The sequence below is a fragment of the Micropterus salmoides genome, unplaced genomic scaffold, assembly GCF_014851395.1.
Source record: "Micropterus salmoides isolate LMB-PRFRI ecotype aquatic unplaced genomic scaffold, ASM1485139v1 Ms_hic_scaffold_10, whole genome shotgun sequence".
Taxonomy (NCBI): Eukaryota; Metazoa; Chordata; class Actinopteri; order Centrarchiformes; family Centrarchidae; genus Micropterus; species Micropterus salmoides.
The window spans coordinates 36,207,744-36,235,084 of NW_024040041.1; the positions used below are offsets into that span (position 1 = coordinate 36,207,744).

The following is a 27,341-nucleotide window of genomic DNA, read 5'->3' on the forward strand; positions in this document are numbered from 1 at the left end:
CACACCTACGTTACTGCGTATTACACACCTGCGTTACTGCGTATTACACACCTGCGTATTACACCTACGTTACTGCGTTTTACACACCTGCGTTACTGCGTTTTACACACCTGTGTTACTGCGTATCACACCTACGTTACAGCGTATTACACCTACGTTACTGCGTATCACACCTACGTTACTGCTTATTACACCTACGTTACAGCGTATTACACCTACGTTACTGCTTATTACACACCTGCTTATTACACCTACGTTACTGTGTATTAATACACGTTACTCGTGTGTGTGTAATAAGACTGAAACAGCTTGTCTCTCTGCAGGTCCAGATGTTCTGATCCAGAAATGCTGTAACCTGCAGAGGAGGGTCAGAGAGAAAGCGCTGGTCCAGGCCTTCACTGCAGTACTAATCATACTACTAGGTAGTAATACTTTAACTACTACTGCTGCTGCTGTGTTCCCCTGTACGTGTACTGATGTAGCTGATCCAGGATCTCTGATCTGCAGGTAACGGTAAAGTGATGGTGGAGGTGAAACAGACCTCAGAGCAGCTTCCACCTGAGGAGACTGCAGGAGTCCTCCAGGTAAACTCACCTGCTCAGTACCGTGTTCGTGTACTCGCACAGTACTGCAGTATATTTCTGATCACTGGCTAATTGTTCTGATCTCTGGCTCTCAGGTGAATGAGCTTGCTCCTGATGAAGAGGAGGATGAAGAGTGGGATCTGACCGTATCATAGACACCAGAGGACTGCGGGCAGAGCAGTGGTGCATGCTGGGAACAGATTCATGTTTAATTTATTCAATAAACGAGGTTGATCAGTGACCTGTTTCCTGCTGAGCTGAAGGTGAAGCTGCATTCTGATTGGCTGGTTCTGGTCAGATCAAAACACGAGAGCCAGTGATGCTGAAGCCGTTTATTTATCAGAGTAACAAGCAGAACATGTACTAGTACTTTAACTAGTACTTTTAGTATCACTAAAGTCTGAACTCAGTGACGCAGTGAGAGACAGGAAGTGGAGCAAACAGGATCCTCAGAGCTGCTGTGATGTGGATCATTGTAGTCCAGGTTCTGAAGCAGGGTCCGAAGATCCTTCTCATCGGCCGAAATCCTGCACCATCTTCTTCCTCACATCTGGGGTTAAGGTCAGGTCCCCCCCGACCACCATGAAGCCCTGCACACACAACACGGGTCAGGCAGTACCGGCTTAGTAACACCGTAGCTACAGGCAGTACCGGCTTGGTAACGCCATAGCTACAGGCAGTACCAGCGTAGTATCGGCGTAGCTACAGGCAGTACCGGCGTAGTAACGGCGTAGTACCGGCGTAGTACCGGCGTAGTAACGGCGTAGCTACAGGCAGTACCAGCGTAGTATCGGCGTAGCTACAGGCAGTACCGGCGTAGTACCGGCGTAGTAACGGCGTAGTACCGGCGTAGTAACGGCGTAGCTACAGGCAGTACCGGCGTAGTAACGGCGTAGCTACAGGCAGTACCGGCTTAGTAACGGCGTAGCTACAGGCAGTACCGGCGTAGTAACGGCGTAGCTACAGGCAGTACCGGCTTAGTAACACCGTAGCTACAGGCAGTACCGGCTTGGTAACGCCATAGCTACAGGCAGTACCAGCGTAGTATCGGCGTAGCTACAGGCAGTACCAGCGTAGTAACGCCGTAGCTACAGGCAGTATCGGCGTAGCTACAGGCAGTACCAGCGTAGTATCGGCGTAGCTACAGGCAGTACCGGCGTAGTAACGGCGTAGCTACAGGCAGTACCGGCGTATTACCGGCGTAGTAACGGCGTAGTAACGGCGTAGCTACAGGCAGTACCGGCGTAGTAACGGCGTAGCTACAGGCAGTACCGGCGTAGTAACGGCGTAGCTACAGGCAGTACCGGCTTAGTAACACCGTAGCTACAGGCAGTACCGGCTTGGTAACGCCATAGCTACAGGCAGTACCAGCGTAGTATCGGCGTAGCTACAGGCAGTACCAGCGTAGTAACGCCGTAGCTACAGGCAGTATCGGCGTAGCTACAGGCAGTACCGGCGTAGTAACGGCGTAGCTACAGGCAGTACCAGCGTAGTAACGGCGTAGTACCGGCGTAGTACCGGCGTAGTAACGGCGTAGTAACGGCGTAGCTACAGGCAGTACCGGCGTAGTAACGGCGTAGCTACAGGCAGTACCGGCCTAGTAACGGCGTAGCTACAGGCAGTACCGGCGTAGTAACGGCGTAGCTACAGGCAGTACCGGCTTAGTAACGGCGTAGCTACAGGCAGTACCGGCGTAGTAACGGCGTAGCTACAGGCAGTACCAGTGTAGTTACGGGCACCATTGGTGTAGTACCAATAGTATTAATGTAGTAACACGTAGTATCAGCTGTATCTATGTAGTCACGGGCACCATTTGTGTAGTTTGATTGTTGGTTTCATACTGGGACCTGATTGGTTCAAAGTAGCTCTGATGTCATATCCTGCATTGTGCACAGATCTGATTGGCTGGCAGGGAGTGATTGAGCCTGTTTTGGGTCAGTATCAGGGGGATGGATACCGCCGTTCATTAGGGTCTGAACGACGGCATTCTCAGCGGGATTAAAGGTTATTTAAATAACAGCAGCTCATTACAGACATTTTCACAGAGCAGGTCCAGACGACAACATTAACACAGAGAGCGTTTGATCCTGGCAAGAGATGAAAGGACAGCAGTGTAGGTGTCGTCTCAGATCTCCTCCCTCGTTGGTAAAAATGGCTCCTCTTTCAAACCATCTGTCTGGAAGTTAAATCCTGAGACTGCCTGCCAGCCAGCTGTTATTTGATCATTTTATATGACAGCATTCACTATTGTAGAACACGATTTAAGGTATCTTGTAAGTTTAGTATACTAAAGTACACATTAGAGTAGTATAGTTGAGTGGACTTCAGTAGTATTTGGTTGAACATTAATATTCGGTCTAGCTCATATATCGATATACTGAAACATTCTGACGAGAATCATTAACCGTTTGTTTCCGGTGTAAACATGACGTCAGGTCTGTTATTGATACAGACAGATCAGAGTCACGGGATACTGTAACAGTATCGGAGTATTTCATGTGATGCAGTAGAGTGTATTTTTCTGTGTACTCACATCCTGGTAGTCGATCTGTCCCTGAGTGAAGCCCATTCCTTCAGGCAGAGGGATCAGTACTCCTTTATCAAAGCAGTCTGCACACACACAGAGATCACCAGTTTAAAGGGAATCTGGCAGCTTTAAGTGAATTTAAATTTAGGACTTCAGTAAGTGGCACACGGAGCTTCGCCCATTTTTGCCGTTTGTTTCCTAGCAACAGATTCACTGAAGTCTTTTTACGTTTCTGAAGTTTTAAAGGTCTGATTGAATGAATCAGTGGTTCAGACTCAGGAAGGACTTTATCAGCTGTAACAGTAACTCTGTTGTAATCTCAAACACTGCAGGTTGTTCACCAGTGAGGAGCGGTGAAACAACAGCAGTTCTCTGGTGGACCGGATCAGCTGTTAGCTGTAAACACACCACAGGGCTAACGCTAACGCTGCTATGCGGCTGTGTTTTAACGTTTTAATGACCGGGTTTGTTTTGGAGAGGAGATGACCTCTGAGGTAATTCGGCTCCCGGTAGAACCCTGTCAGGGTTCTGAAGTGGACCCAGAACAACTCTCATCAGCTGTTGGCTGTAAACGCTAGCAGGACTGAAGTTACGGTGCGGCTGTGTTCAAACTGTAACTTAGCACGACATCACTGCCCTGTAATCACATTATGCTTCATTAAATGTCACAGAATTAACAAAATAGATATATAATGTCAGTCCCGGCGCTGGCAGTTACTCAGCCTGCCGAGTGAAGACAGACTCCGAGGAGGACCCCTGTGAGCGCTGAACGATTAGTTCATTCCCGCTCCACAGTAGCCGAGCTGTCACGTGACAAATGAACGACTCAAACCCAGAGACCCACAGTTATGAGTCCTGAACTAATCAATTCTGTTTCCTGTGCTGACGGAGACCTTGCAGCTGCCGTGTGACGAGTGAACGTAAGAGTCCAAGATCCTTCACGCATGCGTGAAAATGAACGAATTACTCACCGAGACGACCCGTTCCTCCTGAGTCACATACAAGATCAGGTCAAACGAACCAAACGTTCTTTGAACGATACAACACTAACACAGAGCAGCGGATACCAGTCACCTCCATCCTGATTGACAGATCGCCATGGTAGCGACTTGTCGATCAGCTTGTAGCCCCGCCCTAAAGCCTCCCCTGCTTCCTGGTCTCTGTTCCTCTAAATGGGACCATAATTTACTAAATGAACATCATGCTGTGTTGAAGAAGACTTGAAACTAGCGACTGAGACCAGAAACTCATCAGGAAAGTGTTTACTGAGGGAATAAATCAGCTGACAAGTAGAAACATTTTCTCACAGACTTCTATACAATCACACTTCTTTCTGCAGCCGCTGGAGTCGCCCCCTGCTGGCTGCTGGAGAGAACGCAGCTTTAAGGGATTTCTGTACTGGCTTCACAACCATCGTGCCATGAAGTCGACTTTTATGAAGCCCGTTATGATCAGTTTCTCAAAATGTCATTGGTGGCTTGAAGTTAAGGTGACTCGGGTGTTTATTCAGACAGACAGCGACATGTTAGATCATGAAGAGGTTCATGTCCGACAGTGCTCACCACGCAGGAAGTCCCTGAGCTTTGTCGACATCAGTCCATTCAAAGGTTTCACCTGCACACAAACACAGAACACAACGCCATCATTATTAATGTAGATGGATGGAAGTGTGTGGGGGGGGGGACTGGTTCTTACCAGAGCGTCTCTGATCGAATTTTTGGTGATGATTCTACAGCTGAAAGATAAAAACAAGCGTGGATTATAATGGTATTCTCTATGCTGTACATATGGCTGTGTGTTATATCCCGGTGGGGACCCGGCCACAGAATACACACTAAACGTTGGGGACTTGTGTGACTTGTGGGGACAAAAGTGATGTTCCCACGGACACAAACCAGGTGAGGGTCAGGGAGCAGGGAATGCATTATGTCAATGAGATGTCCCCTCTGGGATACAGGAACAAACAGGTGTGCTTACTCGACGTTGCCTGAAGGGAGAGTCAGGAAGTTTCCATGGATAGCGACCGTCATCTGAACCGTACACCTCTGGAGGACACAGACATTTTGATGTTCAGTTGCAGAAGAAGAAATACTCTCTCCTGACGGCCAGAGTGGGAGGACAGCTTGTCTGTGCGTAACCAGGCTGGTCCTGGATCAGACTGTAAACACTGTCATGTAGGTGCTAGAATGTCTGTCAACTGTCCAAACACTAACTATACTCAAGGATTCATGGGCGGGGAAACCAGTTGGTGGTGTTGTTATTAGTTTGTCCTGCTGCTGAGCTGCAGACAGACTGATGTTCTGAGGACTCTCGTGTGATGAAGTCAGCAGAACCACAAATCATCTGCAACTAGCAGCAGTGTCACATCAGACAGAGTCAATACCCTCTAGTCAGACTGTTCCTCCCAGTCTTCAGAAGGAATAGTGAGCGTGCAGCTTGTTACAGCGTAAAGTAGTGAGCTTACAGCTTGTATAACAGCGTAAAGTAGTGAGCGTGCAGCTTGTATAACAGTGTAAAGTAGTGAGCGTACAGCTTGTATAACAGCGTAAAGTAGTGAGTGTGCCGCTTGTATAACAGCGTAAAGTAGTGAGCGTGCAGCTTGTATAACAGTGTAAAGTATGTAAAGTAGTGAGCGTACAGCTTGTATAACAGTGTAAAGTAGTGAGTGTACAGCTTGTTACAGCGTAAAGTAGTGAGCGTACAGCTTGTATAACAGCGTAAAGTAGTGAGTGTGCCGCTTGTATAACAGCGTAAAGTAGTGAGCGTGCAGCTTGTATAACAGTGTAAAGTATGTAAAGTAGTGAGCGTACAGCTTGTATAACAGTGTAAAGTAGTGAGTGTACAGCTTGTTACAGCGTAAAGTAGTGAGCGTACAGCTTGTATAACAGCGTAAAGTAGTGAGCGTGCAGCTTGTATAACAGTGTAAAGTAGTGAGTGTACAGCTTGTTACAGCGTAAAGTAGTGAGCGTACAGCTTGTATAACAGCGTAAAGTAGTGAGCGTGCCGCTTGTATAACAGCGTAAAGTAGTGAGCGTGCAGCTTGTATAACAGTGTAAAGTATGTAAAGTAGTGAGCGTACAGCTTGTATAACAGTGTAAAGTAGTGAGTGTACAGCTTGTTACAGCGTAAAGTAGTGAGCGTACAGCTTGTATAACAGCGTAAAGTAGTGAGTGTGCCGCTTGTATAACAGCGTAAAGTAGTGAGCGTGCAGCTTGTATAACAGTGTAAAGTATGTAAAGTAGTGAGCGTACAGCTTGTATAACAGTGTAAAGTAGTGAGTGTACAGCTTGTTACAGCGTAAAGTAGTGAGCGTACAGCTTGTATAACAGCGTAAAGTAGTGAGCGTGCAGCTTGTATAACAGTGTAAAGTAGTGAGTGTACAGCTTGTTACAGCGTAAAGTAGTGAGCGTACAGCTTGTATAACAGCGTAAAGTAGTGAGCGTGCAGCTTGTATAACAGTGTAAAGTAGTGAGTGTACAGCTTGTTACAGCGTAAAGTAGTGAGCGTGCAGCTTGTATAACAGCGTAAAGTAGTGAGCGTGCAGCTTGTATAACAGCGTAAAGTAGTGAGCGTTCAGCTTGTTACAGCGTAAAGTAGTGAGCGTACAGCTTGTATAACAGCGTAAAGTAGTGAGCGTGCAGCTTGTATAACAGTGTAAAGTAGTGAGTGTACAGCTTGTTACAGCGTAAAGTGAGAGCAAGAAATGTTGATTAACAAATGAAAATGCTGTGAACAAGGTTTATTTGCACAATAATAAACCTGCAATGCAATATAGTTTCCCCTAAAAACAGATATTTCCACTGTGAACTGGAGCAGAAAATGCTGGAAACTACCAGTTTAATGCTCATAATCTTCTGGGGGAGGATCACCATCACATATTTAATCTAAATTCTGCTAAATATCTTCTTGTCTTGTTCTGGAGCATCGTCACATCTCATGACCTAAATGTATCATCATGCCCTGACCTGAGCCCTTATGTCCCCACCACTTTTCAACATAAAGTGACGCCCTTGACTGACACGCTCCGCTCTGCACCAGCTCCTCTCTAGCAGGCCTACTTATTTGCATTGTATGCATGTTACATTCTCATTACGGGCTGAGCACCCCTAAAGGTCTGACGCTAGAATCGCTGTGTGATGTCTTATTTTGAGGGGACAATTTACACTGTCATACAAGCTGCACGCTCACTACTTTACATACACTGTTAAAAAAGCTGCACGCTCACTACTTTACACACACTGTTATACCAGCTGTACGCTCACTACTTTACACTGTTATACAAGCTGCACGCTCACTGCTTTACACTGTTCTACAAGCTGCACGCTCACTGCTTTACACACACTGTTATACCAGCTGTACGCTCACTACTTTACACTGTTATACAAGCTGCACGCTCACTGCTTTACACTGTTCTACAAGCTGCACGCTCACTGCTTTACACACACTGTTATACAAGCTGTACGCTCACTACTTTACACTGTTGTACAAGCTGCACGCTCACTACTTTACACTGTTATACCAGCTCTACGCTCACTACTTTACACTGTTATACCAGCTGCACGCTCACTACTTTACACTGTTATACCAGCTGCACGCTCACTACTTTACAGTGTTATACAAGCTGCACGCTCACTACTTTACACTGTTATACCAGCTGCACGCTCACTACTTTACACTGTTATACAAGCTGCACGCTCACTACTTTACACTGTTATACCAGCTGCACGCTCACTACTTTACACTGTTATACCAGCTGCACGCTCACTACTTTACAGTGTTATACCAGCTGCACGCTCACTACTTTACACAAGCTGTACACTCACTACTTTATACACACTGTTATACCAGCTGCACGCTCACTACTTTACACTGTTATACCAGCTGCACGCTCACTACTTTACACTGTTATACCAGCTGCACGCTCACTACTTTACACACACTGTTATACAAGCTGTACGCTCACTACTTTACACAAGCTGTACACTCACTACTTTATACACACTGTTATACAAGCTGCACGCTCACTACTTTACATACACTGTTAAAAAAGCTGCACGCTCACTACTTTACACACACTGTTATACCAGCTGTACGCTCACTACTTTACACTGTTCTACAAGCTGCACGCTCACTGCTTTACACTGTTCTACAAGCTGCACGCTCACTGCTTTACACACACTGTTATACAAGCTGTACGCTCACTACTTTACACTGTTGTACAAGCTGCACGCTCACTACTTTACACTGTTATACCAGCTCTACGCTCACTACTTTACACTGTTATACCAGCTGCACGCTCACTACTTTACACTGTTATACCAGCTGCACGCTCACTACTTTACAGTGTTATACAAGCTGCACGCTCACTACTTTACACTGTTATACCAGCTGCACGCTCACTACTTTACACTGTTATACAAGCTGCACGCTCACTACTTTACACTGTTATACCAGCTGCACGCTCACTACTTTACAGTGTTATACCAGCTGCACGCTCACTACTTTACACAAGCTGTACACTCACTACTTTATACACACTGTTATACCAGCTGCACGCTCACTACTTTACACTGTTATACCAGCTGCACGCTCACTACTTTACACTGTTATACCAGCTGCACGCTCACTACTTTACACACACTGTTATACAAGCTGTACGCTCACTACTTTACACTGTTATACAAGCTGTAAGCTCACTGCTTTACACAAGCTGTACGCTCACTACTTTACACAAGCTGTACGCTCACTACTTTACACTGTTATACAAGCTGTACGCTCACTACTTTACACTGTTATACAAGCTGTACGCTCACTACTTTACACAAGCTGTACGCTCACTACTTTACACTGTTATAAAAGCTGCACGCTCACTACTTTACACTGTTATACAAGCTGCACGCTCACTACTTTACACTGTTATACAAGCTGTACGCTCACTACTTTACACAAGCTGTACGCTCACTACTTTACACTGTTATAAAAGCTGCACGCTCACTACTTTACACTGTTATAAAAGCTGCACGCTCACTACTTTACACTGTTATACAAGCTGCACGCTCACTACTTTACACTGTTATACAAGCTGCACGCTCACTACTTTACACACACTGTTATACAAGCTGTACGCTCTCTACTTTACACTGTTATACAAGCTGTACGCTCACTGCTTTACACAAGCTGTACTCTCACTACTTTATACACACTGTTATACCAGCTGCACGCTCACTACTTTATACACACTGTTATACAAGCTGTACACTCACTACTTTACACTGTTATACAAGCTGTACGCTCACTGCTTTACACAAGCTGTACGCTCACTACTTTATACACACTGTTATACAAGCTGTACGCTCACTGCTTTACACAAGCTGTACTCTCACTACTTTATACACACTGTTATACCAGCTGCACGCTCACTACTTTATACACACTGTTATACAAGCTGTACACTCACTACTTTACACTGTTATACAAGCTGTACGCTCACTGCTTTACACAAGGTGCACGCTCACTACTTTACACTGCAGCAAAGTGTCATTTGTTCAGTGTTGCCACATGAAAAGATAGAATCACATTTACAAAAATGTGACAGGTGGACTCACTTTGTGAGATACTGTATGTATGATATGTATCTGCTGTCTGAGACGAAAGTGTACAGACCTTTAGCCACTCCGCATTAATACAATGTAAGGGCTGCATTGGTGGTGAGCTGAGACAGTGACAACAGATGATTCTGGTTGTGTTTGTGTTTTACCGCCGACACCGAGAGGAGCTGCTCCTGTTCCCTCCTAGCCGGCACTGCGAACACTCGGACTCTGGCTCTGGCAGTGACCGTCATTCCGGCATTCCTGCTGATGCTCATGCTCGGCGCCTCTGTGACTTCCAGTTCAGCAGAGAGGGGATTGTTCATTCGGGATGGTTGCTATGGAAACACAGTGTGGGAAAAATGGGAGGAATTGGAATTGAACAGGTGTGTCTGGAGGCAGGTGGGTAGGAACAGAGACTGCAGGCTGTGTGCCCAGCATGTACATGAAAGAGGTGGAATGGAGAAAGAATAGTCTCAGTTTTTTTTAAGATGCACAGAATAGTGTGATGGTTTAGAACCAAAGCATCCTTTTTCACCTAACTTTACAAACTTTATAAGGAAACAAATCAAACAACTGACTTTAAACATTTACATTTACTCATTTGGCAGACGCTTTTATCCACGCTTTTAAGCGACTTGCATTTGAGTAACAACATACAAGCATCAACAGAGCATCAAATACAGCATGAGATCTACAACTGACAACACATACTAGCAAGAGCTAATAGCACATATCACATATGTGCATGGGGTAAATACCTACGGAAAGAAGTAAGAGTTAACACAGAAGTGCAATCAATACATGATAACTGTAAGGTGACAAAAGAAGAAGAGCACAGGAAGTGCATGTTAGAGGTTCGAGGTGTTATTAGAGGAAGTGTTAGAGAGGGACACCCCTGCTCTGATGGCGTGCGGCAGCTCGTTCCACCATCGTGGTGTCACAGGTGAGAACAGGGACAGGGAGGTCGCTTTGTGTGAAGGGATGGAGCCAGGCAGCGTTTGTTGGAGGAGCGTAGCGGCCGAGAAGGAACGTAAGTTTGTATTATGGAGTTTAGGTAGATGGGTGCAGACCCAGTAGTCACTCTGTATGCAGCATTAGTGACTTGAATTTGGCCACGGGGAGCCAGTGGAGGTCACTGATTAATGGAATAACATGAGTCCTTTTGGGCTGATCAAAAACCAGGACTGGCACCTATTTTTATACACTTCAAGCACTGACTAGAAGGACATTGCAGTAGTCGAGGCGAGAGACAACCATGGCCTGTCCCGGAAGCTGGGTGGCATATTGAGTGATGTAGGGCTGATTTTTCTGATGTTGTATAGAGCAAAGTGGCATGACCGAGAGACAGCAGCAACACCGTCTGAAAAGGACAGCTGGTCATCAATCATTACATTTCATTTATTTGTTGAACATCCTACTGTGAAAAACATCATACTGCACATCGGGGCCAATGATGTTGTGAAGCAACAGTCTGAAGTGTTGAAAGAGGACTTTAATAATCTGTTGAACACGGTCAGCTCTCTGAATGCTGAGGTGTTTATCAGTGGCCCTATACCGCCAATCTGAAGAGGAGCTGAAAGATTCAGCAGACTGATGGCATTGAACACGTGGCTCTCCACGGCATGTACTGTCCATTCAGTGCATTTCATCTAAAACTGGACCGCAGACATCTTTTTAAGGCAGATGGACTTCGCCTTAACAAGTCAGGAGTAAAACTGTTCAGCTCCTGTTTCACTTTCTGCGTCACTCATCTGTTCCCTCTGCCAAGGACAAGAGACAAGAGGAATCTAAACAAGAAGAAGACATAACACAACACGCCAGAAACCTTGAAGGAGAGCCACCTCAGCCCCCGCCCGAAGAGAGCTCTGATCACGGGAGACAACTGAGCCAAGAGGAAGAGCCTCCACCCCCCTCACTGAAAATAGTGAGTATTCAACATCTCTACCCCCCAATCCCCATCTAGGTCACCCTTATCTCCAGACACCCTTTCTCCCCTCTCCCCCCTGTTGGACTTCACTGATCACATTGAAGACCTGGTTAGAGCTGGGACCAAATTTACTCCCCGCACCTTCCCTCGCTCCACTCCCATTTTCTCTACCCTAAACCCCCCCTCACCGTCCACCTCCACCACTGGCTCTAAGTCCAGGTTTTTGTTAAACGTTAGGTCGTTGGCCGGAAAAACATTTTTAATCAATGATTTTATAATAACTCACAATCTTAATTGCATGTTTTTAACTGAAACTTGGTTGGACCAAGATAACAGTGCAGCTGTCCTTATCGAGTCTACCCCTCCCAACTTCAGTTTTAAGAGTGAAGCTAGAGTGCATAAGAGAGGAGGTGGAGTTGCCATTTTGTTTAATGCAAATGCTCCGTACTTGTATAGCGCCTTTCTAGTCTTTTCGACCACTCAAGGCGCTTTTACACTACATCTGCATTTACCATTAACACACTGAGCCTAAGTGCTCAAACAGAAACTAACATTCACACACATTCATACACTGGCGGAACAGCCGCCAGGGGAAATTCGGGGTTCAGTATCTTGCCCAAGGACACTTGGACATGTAGCTTCCGATTAACGGCCAACCCGCTCTACCTCCTGAGCCGACTCCCTCCAATGCAAAAAGATGTCTTATGGGAATTTTGCTTCTTTTGAATATGTGGCTCTTCAGCTGAATTCCTCTTCTCGAGCGATTTTCTAAATATCTACAGGCCCCCTAAATACTGTGCAAACTTTTTTGATGACTTTGGTGAACTGCTGTCTATAATCTGTGTTGACTTTGACTGTGTGGTTATTGTTGCTGATTTTAACATCCATGTTGACAACCCCCAGGACAGAGTGACTAAAGAACTGTGTTGTGTTCTTGATAATTATGGACTGACTCAACATGTGACGGAGCCCACGCACAATAAGGGGCACACTTTGGACTTGGTCATCTCCAAGGGTCTGGACATCTCTCTGATCATTCCTGTGTTTTCTTTGAGAGTGCTGTCAAATGTACAAACAGAGGTGATCACAAAACGGCATATCACTGACAACACCAGTGAAACATTTATTGAGACTTTCTCCTCAACACCCGCCCTCCCACAGGTCTCAGTCAATGAGCTTGTAGATAATTTCAGTTCTAAAGCAACATCACCTTTACTGTCTGTACCTCTGTGTGGATATTGTGTAGGCTGCCTCCCTCTCTGTTCCTCTCCTGCCCTCTCTCTCTCTCTCTCTCTCTCCCCCTGTCCCTCTCTCTCCCCCTGTCCCTCCCTGTCCCTCTCTCTCCCTCTCTCTCTCCCTCCCTGTCCCTCCCTGTCCCTCTCTCTCCCTCCCTGTCCCCCTCTCTCCCTCCCCCCCTCTCTCTCTCCCCCTGTCCCTCCCTGTCCCTCTCTCTCCCCCTGTCCCTCTCTCTCCCCCTGTGTAGGCTGCCTCCCTCTCTGTTCCTCTCCTGCCCTCTCTCTCTCTCTCTCTCTCTCCCCCTGTCCCTCTCTCTCCCCCTGTCCCTCCCTGTCCCCCCCCCCCTCTCTCTCTCCCCCTGTCCCTCCCTGTCCCTCTCTCTCCCCCTGTCCCTCTCTCTCTCTCTCTCCCTCCCTGTCCCTCTCTCTCCCTCTCTCTCTCCCTCTCTCTCTCCCTCCCTGTCCCCCTCTCTCCCTCCCCCCCCCCTCTCTCCCCCTGTCCCTCCCTGTCCTCTCTCTCCCCCTGTCCCTCTCTCTCCCCCTGTGTAGGCTGCCTCCCTCCCTGTCCCTCTCTCTCCCCCTGTCCCTCTCTCTCCCCCTGTGTAGGCTGCCTCCCTCTCTGTTCCTCTCCTGCCCTCTCTCTCTCTCTCTCTCTCTCCCCCTGTCCCTCTCTCTCCCCCTGTCCCTCCCTGTCCCTCTCTCTCCCTCTCTCTCTCCCTCCCTGTCCCCCTCTCTCCCTCCCCCCCCCTCTCTCTCTCCCCCTGTCCCTCCCTGTCCCTCTCTCTCCCCCTGTCCCTCTCTCTCTCTCTCTCCCCCTGTCCCTCTCTCTCCCCCTGTGTAGGCTGCCTCCCTCTCTGTTCCTCTCCTGCCCTCTCTCTCTCTCTCTCTCTCTCCCCCTGTCCCTCTCTCTCCCCCTGTCCCTCCCTGTCCCCCCCCCTCTCTCTCTCCCCCTGTCCCTCCCTGTCCCTCTCTCTCCCCCTGTCCCTCTCTCTCTCTCTCTCCCTCCCTGTCCCTCTCTCTCCCTCTCTCTCTCCCTCTCTCTCTCCCTCCCTGTCCCCCTCTCTCCCTCCCCCCCCTCTCTCCCCCTGTCCCTCCCTGTCCCTCTCTCTCCCCCTGTCCCTCCCTGTCCCTCTCTCTCCCTCTCTCTCCCTCCCTGTCCCCCTCTCCCCCCCCCCCTCTCTCTCTCCCCCTGTCCCTCCCTGTCCCTCTCTCTCCCCCTGTCCCTCTCTCTCTCTCTCCCTCCCTGTCCCTCTCTCTCCCTCTCTCTCTCCCTCCCTAGACTCATGAATACTAATAAAAAAGTTTGCTTTAGCCTTTCTTAGTTCTCGAGTAACCCTACTATGTAACATTATAAACTTTTGTCTATCAATTTGCAATTTAAACTTCAGAAAATGTTTTTGTGCGTGATCTCGCTCCTTCATCAGTTTCAGTAAGTCTGTACTCAACCATGTTAGACAGTTCTTTTTATTCTTCTTCTTACCTTGGGATGTCTTAGTGAACTTTTGTGCTATACTCTGAATTGTGTTTATAAATCTCTTGCTGTCTTCCTCTACATTCCTCCCACTTATAAATTCATTCCAGATTGTTTTATTTATATCCATTTGAAAAGTCTCAAGTTCACTTTTCATTTTTATTTGTCCTAAATCTATTATTTGTAAGCTTTCTTGTTAATAAAATTATGTTATGGTTAGTTAATCCAGTAATGAGATTATATGTTTTCTCAACTGTTTCTGGCCTGTTGGTGAAAAGTAAATCAATTTGCGTCTGTGAGGATACAGTTATTCTGGTAGGACATTTAATTACTTGTGTAAAATCCATATTATCTGTAATTCTTTTTAAAGAATTCCTATTTCTCTTAATTCTCTTCTCTTAATTTCAATTTATGTTGAAATCACCTAAGAGTAAGACTTCTCTTTTCGAGTTACATTCTTTGAGTAACCTTTTAAATTCATCATAGAAGGTATTGTTAGAAGAAGGTGGACGATATAGTAAAACCAGAACAAAAGACATTTGAGAAGAGAGAGTGATAGTTAGTCCAATACATTCCAGATTAACATTAGATAGTTGAATCTGGCTTCAGTGAATATTATTCTTCAGGTAAACCATGACTCCACCACCTCTTCCCTTTACTCTATCCTGTCTAAATTAATGATATCCGGGTATATTTAAGGCTGCCAATGATAAGTTTTTATGTAACCATTTTTCTGAAAGACACAATGTCGATAATTTAAGGCCTACGTGCAGAGAAATCATTTATTAATAAACAATCATGCAGGAAAGGAAAGATGGTTGGGGAAAAAATCTGTGCTGTTCAAGATATTTACTCTGATATATACTGTTAAAGAACCTTTCTTCCTGGAAGTAAGAAACCATCTGGGTATGGAAACTTGATAGTTTAGTTTAGAGTTTAATCTAATCACTGTCGTCATAGAATGTTATACTGAGTGTGTATGTACTTATAGAAATATTTCATGTTAAGAGAACAAACAATACTGTTTTTGCCTGAATTTCTATGTCTTATCTTTGATTTCTTGTGGAAACCATGTGCCATCAAAAGTTTAGAAAGTTTGTATGTTTCAGAGGAAGACTGAAGTCCTGGAAACCTACTCAAGGGGGATATCAGATTAATGACTAATAACACAGGAAAACCTAGGATACCAGAAGTGTGATGATGCCGTTAGAAATCCGCCATTCGCGTATACGTGGCTGTAGTTTTAGGGGGGGTTATATTTGAGTTAACAAGGAGTGGCCGGTAGACTTTTTCCATAGAGTGAAGGATAAGTCTCCGACAAAATTGGGTCAGTAATCTCTCTCTAAGAATTAGGAATTAAGAATTTGAATCATTGGCCAATCATTGGTCAAACAGGATAAGAACCGAGGATTGGGCTGCAGCTTTAGCTGACCTTAAGGCTTCTGTTACAGACATAACAGTCAATCAGTAGAGTGGCCACTCTTAAAACCAGACTGATATAGATCTAGGTCAACCCGTGAGAGGAATTCTGAGACTTGTCTGAATACTGCCCGTTCAATAGTTTTGGATAAAAATGGTAGAAGAGACACTGGTTGATAGTTCTCAACTTGAGTTGGGTCAAATGAGGGCTTTTTGAGCAAGGGTGCAACCTGTGCCCTTTGAAAGTGGTCGGGAAGGTTCCTGAAGCCAGAGAAGTATTTATCACATGAGTGATTGCCGGGACCAGGAAATATGGCTTGGAGGAGATTGGTAGGAATCAGGTCCAGTGGGCATGTAGTGGGACGGCTACAGGTCAGGAGTTCTGATACTTCGCTCTCCGTGAGAGGAGTAAACGAGGAGAAGTGCCATTGACCTGGGATGACAGAGGAACAGATGCAGTAGGACTGCTACATGTTAGCCTTGGTGTTGAGCCCTTTGCTCCGTTTCCCGAGGGAGATGGAGGGAGACATGTATAAGGACTGCTACATGGTAGGTTTTCCTGTGCCGGGTTCACACAGTGGGAGCTGACCAGAGCAGGAAAAGCCCGGTTGATTTTGAGAGATTTAGAGAATTGGCTAGTTATAGCCACCACTTTGCCTGTGAAGAAGGCAGCAAAAGTATCAGCAGACAAGTTTGTGGGTGATGGAGGTGGAGGAGCATTTAGTAGCGCTTTAAAAGTGGAAAATACAAGCTTTAAAAGACCGGAGAAAGAGCGGCACCATCAAGATGGCTAGCTTCAGAGGAAGCATTGAGATTCATCCACAGCCTCCATGTCTGAGCCTCAGTCAGACGCAGACTTAGGGGAGGAGTCGCCGACTAGCAGACATATCAGAAAGAGGAGTACTTAGCATCATTTATTTGTTTATGTTGTTAGCTTGTAACTGGCTGGCACAGCATTAGTGGCTGTGAAACATCAGATAATAGCTGTGTTCACATTGTCATTCCATAGTAGATAGTGGAAGAACGCTCTGGGGTTTGGTTTACATCCTGAAACTGCACTCTGCATGTTTGCAGTCAAAAGTTTCACTTATCTGGTGAAATACTCGCTCTCCGTACTGAAGTCCGCTCTACTGTTGGAGGTTTCAGGTTTCTTTGCTGGACAGAGATTGGCTTTCGAATTTGGTACGTACCAGTTCTAGCTTGCCCGGGATACATTTGATTCCCAGACTAAAGGGAAGTGTACAAACATCTCCCCTACAGTAGAGGAATGTGAAACCACTTCTCCAGTGACAAACTTTGCACAGACAGAAGACAAACATAAGAAAAACACATTTTTGAGTATAGGGATCTTTAAGTAGCCCAGTAAAAAGAGGGGGGCAATAAGAGAAATGACTTAATTAAAGTTGTATCAGCGTGTCAGCATCATTGTGAGCTCAGTTTGATGATGTTCCTAAAATGATAATCATCATCATGATAACACTGGCTGCAGCTTCACCTTGTTCTCATTAGGTTTAAAATACTTAAGCATTCAAAGAACTGGGGCCATCTGAGAAATAGATATAATTGTGTATCATCTGCGTAAAGTGAAATCTGGCATTACGTTTCCCAGAGGGAACATGATGCTTCCTTGAGGAACACCATAATCAAACACAGAGCTACGACTTAAAATCACCTAAACTAACCAATAACTTTGTAAACCACTTATTGGAAATGAAAAGGGATCAGACTAACATTACATGTCCTTCTTTGATGACTTAATTTCCAATAGACAGTTTTTGTTCTTACCCTAAACAACTGCAGAGCTCTCAGAGTCCTTGCAGCTCCACCAGTCACCTGGTGAGAAGAACAGAGGAGGTTCATATTATCAGGATCAGCTGAAAAACACACTAATTAGTTAATTTGAAATGATATGTCATCTTGTGGTTTGGCGGGTGTTTTTTGGCCGTTTCCACCGTTTGAGCCTGCGCCATGACTCCTGTGCTGTAAACCGACATGATGGCACTGTTGATGAGGAACTCAGAGACGCCCACGTAAGCCATCCGGTCACTTTCTCTGAAAACTGGATCTGCACCTCTTCTTATTGAACCAGCATCAACAGTCTCGCCCTGCCTGAACACTAAGCCCTGAAACACACAGGTTAGTTTATTAAATGGTACAGCCCATACACCGGGTTTCTTCTCGTGGTGTGCAGGCAGCATGTTCAAGTTTCTCACTTTGAAAGGCACATCGAGGAATGTGGAGGCCACTGTGACGTCTCCGCTCAGAGAGTAGTCGATGTTGATGCCGAGGCCTTCGTACAGTGTCATCGCCATGGAGATGCTCTCCAACATGGAGTTAACTCGAGGAACAGCGTGACTCTGAACAGCAGGACAGAGCTGAAAACAGACAGATTGTGTTGGTGTCTCCTCCTGGTCCATGGAGGGGCAGCAGTGTTAACAAGCTCTACATAGATTACATAGAGTTTTTGGTGATTAATAATAATAATATACATATGATTAGCACAGTCTCAGCCAATCAAGTCACTGATCTCATCCCTCTGAAACAACCTGTTTGTTCCTTTAAAGTTTCCTCAGCTGATTCATCTCGTCTCACTACTGGAACTCTGTCGGACAGTTTTTAACAAAAAGGATCAAATCTCAACACCAACAACACCAAAGATATGTGGCAGGCCATCAAAAACATCACAGGCTACAACAGCAGGAACTCCTCCATCATGTGTGAGGCCACATTACCAGATGAACCTCAACAAGGAATCAGCTGTAAAGTCTACTTCACCTCCAGAGGACCAGCCACTGTGTATCCACAGCAGAGGAGGAGAGGAGAGTCCTGCTGAGAGTGAATGAGTAAAGCTGCTGGGTTAAAAATGTTCCATTCTGATGAAGTATTTTGAGAAACTGGTTCTTCAGCACATTAAGAACAAAATCCCAGCCAACCTGGACCCTCACCAGTTTGCTTTCAGAACCAACAGATCCACAGAGGATGCCATCTCCACTGCCCTCCCCTCAGCCCTCACACACCTTGAGATAAACAACACCTACATCTGTTTGTGGATTTCAGCTTAGCGTTAAACACAATCTCCCCATGAAGCTGATCAGAAAACTCAGCACACTGGGTTTAAACACAACACTGCAACTGGATACTGGACTTCCTCACAAACAGATTGGCGGACACACCTCCTCCACTCACCACCGGAGCCCCCCAGCGCTGCGTGCTCCCATGACTGCATCCAGATGACACCACCATCATCGGCCGGATTTCAAACAACGATGAGACTTTATATCGGGAGTAAATTCATAATCTTTCAGAGTTGTACTCAGAGAAAAACCTACTGCTCAACGTCAGCAAAACTAAGGAGATAAAGACACACTCCTGTGTACATCAGTGGAGCTGAGGTGGAGCAGGTGAACAGTTTCAGGTTCCTGTGAATCAGCATCACAGAGAACCTGACATGGTCATCTCACAAGCTCAGAAACAACTGGATTTCTTGAGGAAGCTTAAGAATTCCCACAGCAAGTTCTTGTCAGCTTTTCCAGAGGCGCAACAGAAAGCATCCTGACTGGAAACATCACTAACATGGAATGTGCACGGCCCAGGACCAGAGGGCTCTGCAGCGGGTAATTCAAACTGCTCAGAAGATCCTTGGTACCCATCTCCCGAGCATCAGTGATATCAGTGAGGACAGTACCGACCCAGCCACAGCCTGTTCACCTTGCTACATGCTGGGAAGAGATACAGAAGTTTCTGCTGCCTGAGAGACTCTAACTTCATCCTCAGCTCTGCAGAACTCTAATCTGCGTACAAGTACTTCAAATAAATGTTTCAGTCTGAACCATCACACCTGTGCATCTGAACATACAGATTTAGGATTTAATTTTTCCAGAGGAAAGCATGCAGACTCACGCAGACCTGGTTTAGCTGTTAAAGACTGGAGGTGGAACAAACCTGGGTGTTGAAAAAGTGCTGGAGAACTGGTCTGAGTATGTCCACCAGACGCCTAAAAAGCAACAAGAGAACCATTTCAGTCACTGATCAATAACAGCTGATGTAGCAGACCTGGTTTCACAGAGACCAGCTGGTGGTTTTAATGAGGATCTGGGTCTGTGTCAGTCTGTCCTCCACTGAGGTTCAGACCTTAAGGTTTTCCTCATGATGAACATAGGAACTTCTAATACCTAGCGCCACCATCAGGTCGACATGCTTTAAGACCAGATCCCTGCAGAGCTGAGGTCAGGATGTTCCATTAAAGTCACTCTTTAGTCGGATGATATTTAATGCATTAATATTAGTGCTGGGCAACGATTAAAATTTTTAATCAATTAATCGCATAGCTATGCGCAAAATGAAATAATGAATTCTAAAGTAGTATATTGTGCACTTTTAATTTAAATGTACTGCTATATACACAAAAGTGCAATAACATGTAGTTTACAAACACTTTAAACAAATAAGGAGCTTTTTCGCAGCAGTGTTCCCTTTACACAGCAGCAATAAAATATTTCTTGTAAATCTCAACTTAAACATTAATGTAATCAAATCAAATATTAAACCAGAGCTATTTGCCACTGCCACTATTAGTATTAGTATACTATTAACGTGCGATAAAATAATTGTCGTGTGGTGTATAATATATGTGCATTTGACACACAACAGTTTAACATAGCACTGTAGCAGCTGGATAGAGGATTAGTGACCTTTTAAGGGGAGAGCAGTGATTAGTGGTTATGTGGAGACTCAGACCCTATATGGTATCTAACAGATGCCTACACATATCCTATAGAACTGTGCCCTTATATGGATTGGTGCCTTAGTTTACAGACTCAAACCCTTCTATGGTGTCTAACAGACACCTAAACATGTCCTATATAAGCTGTGTTTGATGTACAGAGAGACAGAGTGGCCATCGGGCTGGGTCACTCTCCAAGCTGCTGCAGAGCTTGAAATTGATGCTGAACTCCTTGATGTAATAAACTTTTATGATCAAGAACAGTGTCAAGCGGATTTCTTCTCAACACATCATCGCAGCATTATTGTTCGGACACCACAGTCGTTAATTAACTAATTAATGCGTTAACACGATAACGTGCCCAGCTCTTATTAATATTAATCAGTCACTAATAAAACCGGTGTTGTGTCAAAGACTGTATTCCCTGTTGATGTGTTTCCATTAATATAACAAATCCCTAATTCCAAAATCCAGGAAATACCATGCCAGCCTGCAGGTCTGGATCAGTGGAGCAGTGGGCACCCACAGTAGACTTGGACCCTGGACCCTGGACCGTGAAGCAGGATTTGAGCTTATCCAGGTAACTTTAGAGTTAACCCTGCTGGGTTAGAACGCCATGGTCCCTGATGCTGAACGGCTAACCTGCTCAGGTTCTGTTCCAAATAAGAGATCAAGTCTATAGAAACGCTTCCTACTGACCAATCAGCTCTCTGGGAAATAACGTCACCATCCTGAGACTGTCTAACATCGCAGTAGCTCTTAGTTTGTAAAATATGACGCTCTGCTGCCAGTGGACTTGTTCGTGTCTATGATTGGTCATCTACTGCTAACTCCGCCTCTTTTACGCGAACACGCTCACGGCTGGACTGGGAAACCCTGGCTTAACTTACCGAGTTGATAATCAGCTTCATGGGACCGGTTACCCTGATCCAAATTGTTAGGGTTAGTGAAGCCAGATAACGAAAATATACCTTGGGTATGTTGAACTCACTTCATGGTACAGGAACCTGGTCTAAATCTAGACCTGGGCTGGTCTTTATCAAGCTTCTTAAAGAGACATTTTAGTCGATAGTGCTGAGAATTTGTGAAATTTACTCCTCCTTTCAAACTCGGTTCAATCCCTGGCTCCCCCTGGTTGCATGTTGAAGTGTCCTTGATACTGAACCCCGATTTGCCCCTGGTGGCTGTTCCGCCAGTGTGTGAATGTGTGTGAATGTTAGTTTCTGTTTGAGCACTTAGGTGTATGAATGTGTATGAATGCAGATGTAGTGTAAAAGCACTTTGAGTGGTCGAAAAGACTAGAAAGGCGCTATACAAGTACAGAGCATTTACTTGAGAATAAAAGCAAGTAATCAAATGTCTTAAAGCTGAGAATCACTCTTCCTCTCCCCGTTATTTAAGACAGCTCTCCCAGGTGGTCAGGAGCTGCAAGTAGGGACCTGTGATGTCAGACATGCAGAAATATTTCAGGAGAGGAAGAATGTTTCTGAAATATTTGATGATGTGCAGTTAAATAGACTGGACAGCGCAGGCTTTGTCAGCGAGTTGGTGAGGGACGTCATCTCACCACTGACTTTACGCAGCAATACGTTTTCAGTTAAACTGAAGGTGGTGATGACGTTTACTTGCCACAGGACAAACGCAGCAACAGCTCCAATCAATGTCATGTGTTTCCAGTTCCCAGCAACACCCCCATAATCCAACAGACGCAAACACAATTCATGTGTTATAGTATGGTCAGCTTCCCAGGAGTAATAGGTGTAATTAATGACTCTCATATAAAGATCAACTTTCTTTCATTTCCAATGTGTATATCATAATGTATTCTCTTGAAACTTCTTTACTTCTTTATTATTATCGAATGTGTGTTGAATGTTATCTCCTCTTAGGAATCCTCACTAGGTTCTGTGACTCCTGTATGGCAGCTTTGCATGATTCAAAGTTCAAAAATATATTTTTTTCTTAGACTAGCTCTTGATGTAGGCCTTTAAACAAGCTGTTGATGTAAGCTGTTGTAAGCTGTAAGCTTGTTGTTGCTGAGCGTTACAGGCAGACTGAGCGGAGCAAATGACCATATATGGAACAGCGGCTCTGTCTTGCTGCGTGTGTCGTATTACAGAGCAACACTGTAGAACACTGTAGATGAGTCATAAAATGAGGAAAAGCATAATAGGTCTCCTTTAAATAAGGAAATCTAATCAGTGATTGGTCCTTGTCCATGTCATCATCCAAAATCCTGTTTGCAGCCCAGCAAAGTGTTGTGAATCAGCTCCAAGACTGACACTTAAGCTTTAGTCCTACACTTTATTCATTCATCTGATGCTTTTATCCATCACCATCCCTTCACTTAAATTAGCACTATGATGCTTGATAACTAACTTTTAAGCTTTGAGCTTTTTTCTTTAAACAGTAATTATGAGAAGCTTGATAAATACAGGCCCTGGTCTTAGTCTTGTCTTACCCGATCCAGCCGGTGGACTGTGTGAGGATGACATCAGCTCTGAAGACACAGTTTGGTATCTCGATGCTCAGACGTCCTTGCCGGTTTCGGCTCAGTTTCACTCCTATGGTGGCGCTCACGCCTGCTCCTCCGAACGCCGTACTTCCTTCATCAACACTGCAACAGAAAACAGGTGAGATCCTCCAGTGATGAGCTGATTCTCTGTTAGCTGAACATCCTGAGGGTTTGTTCAAAGGAACATTTTACAGCTTGACCATGACCAAGAGACTTTGTTATTTACTTTAAATTTGTTAAATTTGAAATGGAGTTTGGTGTGTTTGGAGTGTTTCCTCTCAGGCTGCACCACTGATGGATTTTAAAAAGTGTGTTGATGATCAGATCCATTATTAATCAGAATCAGCAAGGACACTTATCTTGCACGGCTTCTCTTACCACTGCTACGCAGACGACACGCAGCTCTACCTATCCTTCCTGCCAGACAACCCCACCGTCTCGGCGCGGATCACGGACTGTCTCTCAGACATATCTGCATGGATGAAGGCTCGCCACCTTCAACTAAACCTCTCTAAGACTGAACTCTTGGTCATTCCAGCCAAGCAATCTATCCACCATAACATCAAACTACAAACTGACTCCACAACCATCACTCCAACCAAGGTGGTGAGAAACTTGGGTGTCATGATTGATGACCAGCTGTCCTTTTCAGACCATGTTGCTACTGTCTCTCGGTTGTGCCTCTTTTCTCTATACAACATAAGGAAAATCAGGCCCTACCTCACTCAGTACGCCACCCAGCTGCTGGTACAGGCCATGGTTATCTCTCGCATTGACTATTGCAATGCCCTTCTAGCAGGTCTCCCAGCTTGTGCGGTGAAACCCTTACAAATGGTTCAGAACGCAGCAGCGCGTCTGGTTTTTGATCAGCCCAAAAGGACTCATGTCACTCCATCACTCAGTGACCTCCACTGGCTCCCCGTGGCCTCCAGAATCAAATTCAAATCACTAATGCTGCATACAGAGTGACTACTGGGTCTGCACCATCTACCTAAACTCCATAATACAAACTTACGTTCCTTCTCGGCCGCTACGCTCCTCCAGCGAACGCCGCCTGGCTCTGCCATCCCTTCACACAAAGCGACCACAGTCCCTGTTCTCATCTGTGACACCACGATGGTGGAACGAGCTGCCACACGCCATCAGAGTAGGGGCGTCCCTCTCTAACTTCAAGAAGCTCCTGAAAACTCTGCAGAGAACACTTCCTCTTAGAACACCTCTAACCTCTGACATGCACTTCCTGTGCTCTTCTTAATCTGTCTCCTCACAATTATCATGTACTGCTCGCACTTTTTGTTAACTCTTACTTCCTTCCCTAGGTATTTACCCCATTGATGTGATATTAGCTCTTACTAGTATGTATTGTCAGCTGTAGATCTGTATTTGATGCTTTGTTGATGCTTGTATGTTCCTCAAATGTAATTCGCTTTGGATAAAAGCGTCTGCTGGATATTCATTGATTTATGTGAGTGACCATGTGCTGGTAGATTATTATTGATCTGAGAAGAATCTCCTCTAAATCACTTTATTAATGAACAAGAACCTCAAACTGTACTGCAGGGTGTAAAATAATGACTTCAGAACAAATGTCACAGCTGCAGCACTAAAGCTGCTTTGAGCTGAGATGTGAACTGGCTAAAAGTCAATTTGAGGTTTCATACGTACTTAAATTCTCTCCACAAACACAGCCTGACTTCCCGCTCAAGGTCTCCAGCGAAGTTCAGGTTCTTGATCTCAAACTGGAGACCTGAACCTTGTTGGAAACTGAGATCAACCTGATCTGGATTTAGACGTGTCAGCGTCAACCTGAGGAGGAGGGAAAAAGAAGATTAATCATTAAAACATAATAAAATGATGAATCCAGATGTCCTTTAACAAAAAACGCTCCAACAGATTCTGAGCTGCTTTCAGCTGAGTTTGGGATGTGATTCTTTAAACACTTTGTTGTCCTTCCTTTAATTCATCATGTCCTCCTGGTGTGTACCTGTTCATTCACTCATTCTCATTTCGTGGTCACCTTTATTTCAGTTTAAGAAAACATTGCTGATGTTTGGTGTCACACAGCAACTCCTGTGTTCTCTTTTCTTTAGTCAACACCCAGGCTGCCTAATTTCTTCTTATTTAAAAAATAACCATGATTTTGTTTCAGAGATTTTATTTATTTTAAGTGACTTTTTTTCCCCAATTATGTTATTTTACCTTCTAATGGTGCACTTCAAGCGAGCATCCAGGGGTGTGAAGTCAAAAGGTCTGTTAACCAGCGTCTGTAGAAACTCCAGGCCAATGTCTCTCACTGCGGACACACAAATACTGCAGGTCGACTACTGCAAACACGCTGCAAATACTGCAGGTCCTCTACTGCAAACACGCTGCAAATACTGCAGGTCGTCTACTGCAAACACGGAGCTAATACTGCAGGTCCTCTACTGCAAACACGGAGCTAATACTGCAGGTCCTCTACTGAAAACACGGAGCTAATACTGCAGGTCCTCTACTGCAAACACGGAGCTAATACTGCAGGTCCTCTACTGCAAACACGCAGCAAATACTGCAGGTCCTCTACTGCAAACACGCAGCAAATACTGCAGGTCCTCTACTGCAAACACGCTGCAAATACTGCAGGTTGTCTACTGCAAACACGCTGCAAATACTGCAGGTCCTCTACTGCAAACACGGAGCAAATACTGCAGGTCCTCTACTGCAAACACGGAGCAAATACTGCAGGTCCTCTACTGCAAACACGGAGCAAATACTGCAGGTCCTCTACTGCAAACACGGAGCAAATACTGCAGGTCCTTTACTGAAAACACGCTGCAAATACTGCAGGTCGTCTACTGCAAACACGGAGCTAATACTGCAGGTCCTCTACTGCAAACACGGAGCTAATACTGCAGGTCCTCTACTGCAAACACGGAGCTAATACTGCAGGTCCTCTACTGAAAACACGGAGCTAATACTGCAGGTCCTCTACTGCAAACACGGAGCTAATACTGCAGGTCCTCTACTGCAAACACGCAGCAAATACTGCAGGTCCTCTACTGCAAACACGCTGCAAATACTGCAGGTTGTCTACTGCAAACACGCTGCAAATACTGCAGGTCCTCTACTGCAAGCACAGAGCAAATACTGCAGGTCCTCTACTGCAAACACGGAGCAAATACTGCAGGTCCTCTACTGCAAACACGCTGCAAATACTGCAGGTCGTCTACTGCAAACACGCTGCAAATACTGCAGGTCCTCTACTGCAAACACGGAGCAAATACTGCAGGTCCTCTACTGCAAACACGGAGCAAATACTGCAGGTCCTCTACTGCAAACACGGAGCAAATACTGCAGGTCCTCTACTGCAAACACGGAGCAAATACTGCAGGTCCTTTACTGAAAACACGCTGCAAATACTGCAGGTCGTCTACTGCAAACACGGAGCTAATACTGCAGGTCCTCTACTGCAAACACGGAGCTAATACTGCAGGTCCTCTACTGCAAACACGGAGCTAATACTGCAGGTCCTCTACTGAAAACACGGAGCTAATACTGCAGGTCCTCTACTGCAAACACGGAGCTAATACTGCAGGTCCTCTACTGAAAACACGCAGCAAATACTGCAGGTCCTCTACTGCAAACACGCAGCAAATACTGCAGGTCCTCTACTGCAAACACGGAGCTAATACTGCAGGTCCTCTACTGAAAACAGTGCATGTGTTGCACGTGCAGATCTTACAAATATTCAGCGCTCTGTTGGTGATTCTCAGTTTGAGGCCGGTGGGATCGACGGCATTGATGGAGGAACACAGGAAGGCCAAGAAGAAGAGGGACACCACACAGGAAGTCATCCTGAAGTAAAAACTTGCAACACAAGAAGAAGAGAAGAATCTTTACAAGTTCAATGTTCAATAAGGAACCCTGGAGTTCTAATATATTTTTACCAAAGAAAAAAATCTGCATGAGATTTGCAGCGTTATGTTATAATAATAATATTATTATGTTTAACAGTCAGAAGAAGAGTTACCTGTGTCTGTGAGTCTGATGTCTGCAGCAGCTTCTACAAACCACCACTTCTTATACTCACGTTTCTTCATGCAAACCATGAAGCTGGTGACTCAGCAGTGACTAAATATGGACACCGTGTCTGTGGGTTGGCTGCTGAATACTTTCAAATTACAACAGGTTTATCTCTGCTGATCCAGACAGTCAGATAGTTACAGAGTTAGGAAACAGTCAGAGTTCCTCTTTCAGTGTCTCAGGCTTCATGTTCCCCCAACAGAACGTTATTTCAACTTCTAGAGAAGTTTGATTGTATGTTGTGTAAAAAAGTAGATTCTATAGAAAAAATTAACATCATGATGAGTT

General features: G+C 45.3%; 2 protein-coding genes across 2 annotated transcripts; one reads left to right on the forward strand and one right to left on the reverse strand.

Annotated features, from left to right (window-relative positions):
* Positions 1 to 323: 323 nt before the first annotated feature.
* On the forward strand, positions 324 to 823 carry LOC119895958 (RAD52 motif-containing protein 1-like; the record flags this gene model as incomplete). Its single annotated transcript, XM_038709395.1, is given in 3 exon segments — positions 324 to 422; positions 508 to 584; positions 680 to 823. Coding segments are annotated over 3 exon segments (236 nt in total), but the record flags the coding sequence as incomplete, so codon positions are not given.
* Positions 824 to 901: 78 nt separating this feature from the next.
* On the reverse strand, positions 902 to 27,133 carry LOC119895951 (phospholipid transfer protein-like). Its single transcript, XM_038709385.1, has 15 exons — positions 27,001 to 27,133; positions 26,713 to 26,837; positions 25,191 to 25,284; positions 24,657 to 24,797; positions 22,938 to 23,093; positions 19,696 to 19,747; positions 17,967 to 18,128; positions 17,706 to 17,876; positions 17,539 to 17,586; positions 9,869 to 10,036; positions 5,089 to 5,156; positions 4,807 to 4,846; positions 4,674 to 4,725; positions 3,118 to 3,194; positions 902 to 1,174 (listed from the first exon to the last, which is right to left on the reverse strand). Exons 2-15 carry the CDS (start codon positions 26,822 to 26,824, stop codon positions 1,097 to 1,099), a joined length of 1,419 nt encoding a protein of 472 aa, XP_038565313.1. The 5' UTR covers positions 26,825 to 26,837; positions 27,001 to 27,133; the 3' UTR covers positions 902 to 1,096.
* Positions 27,134 to 27,341: the final 208 nt, after the last annotated feature.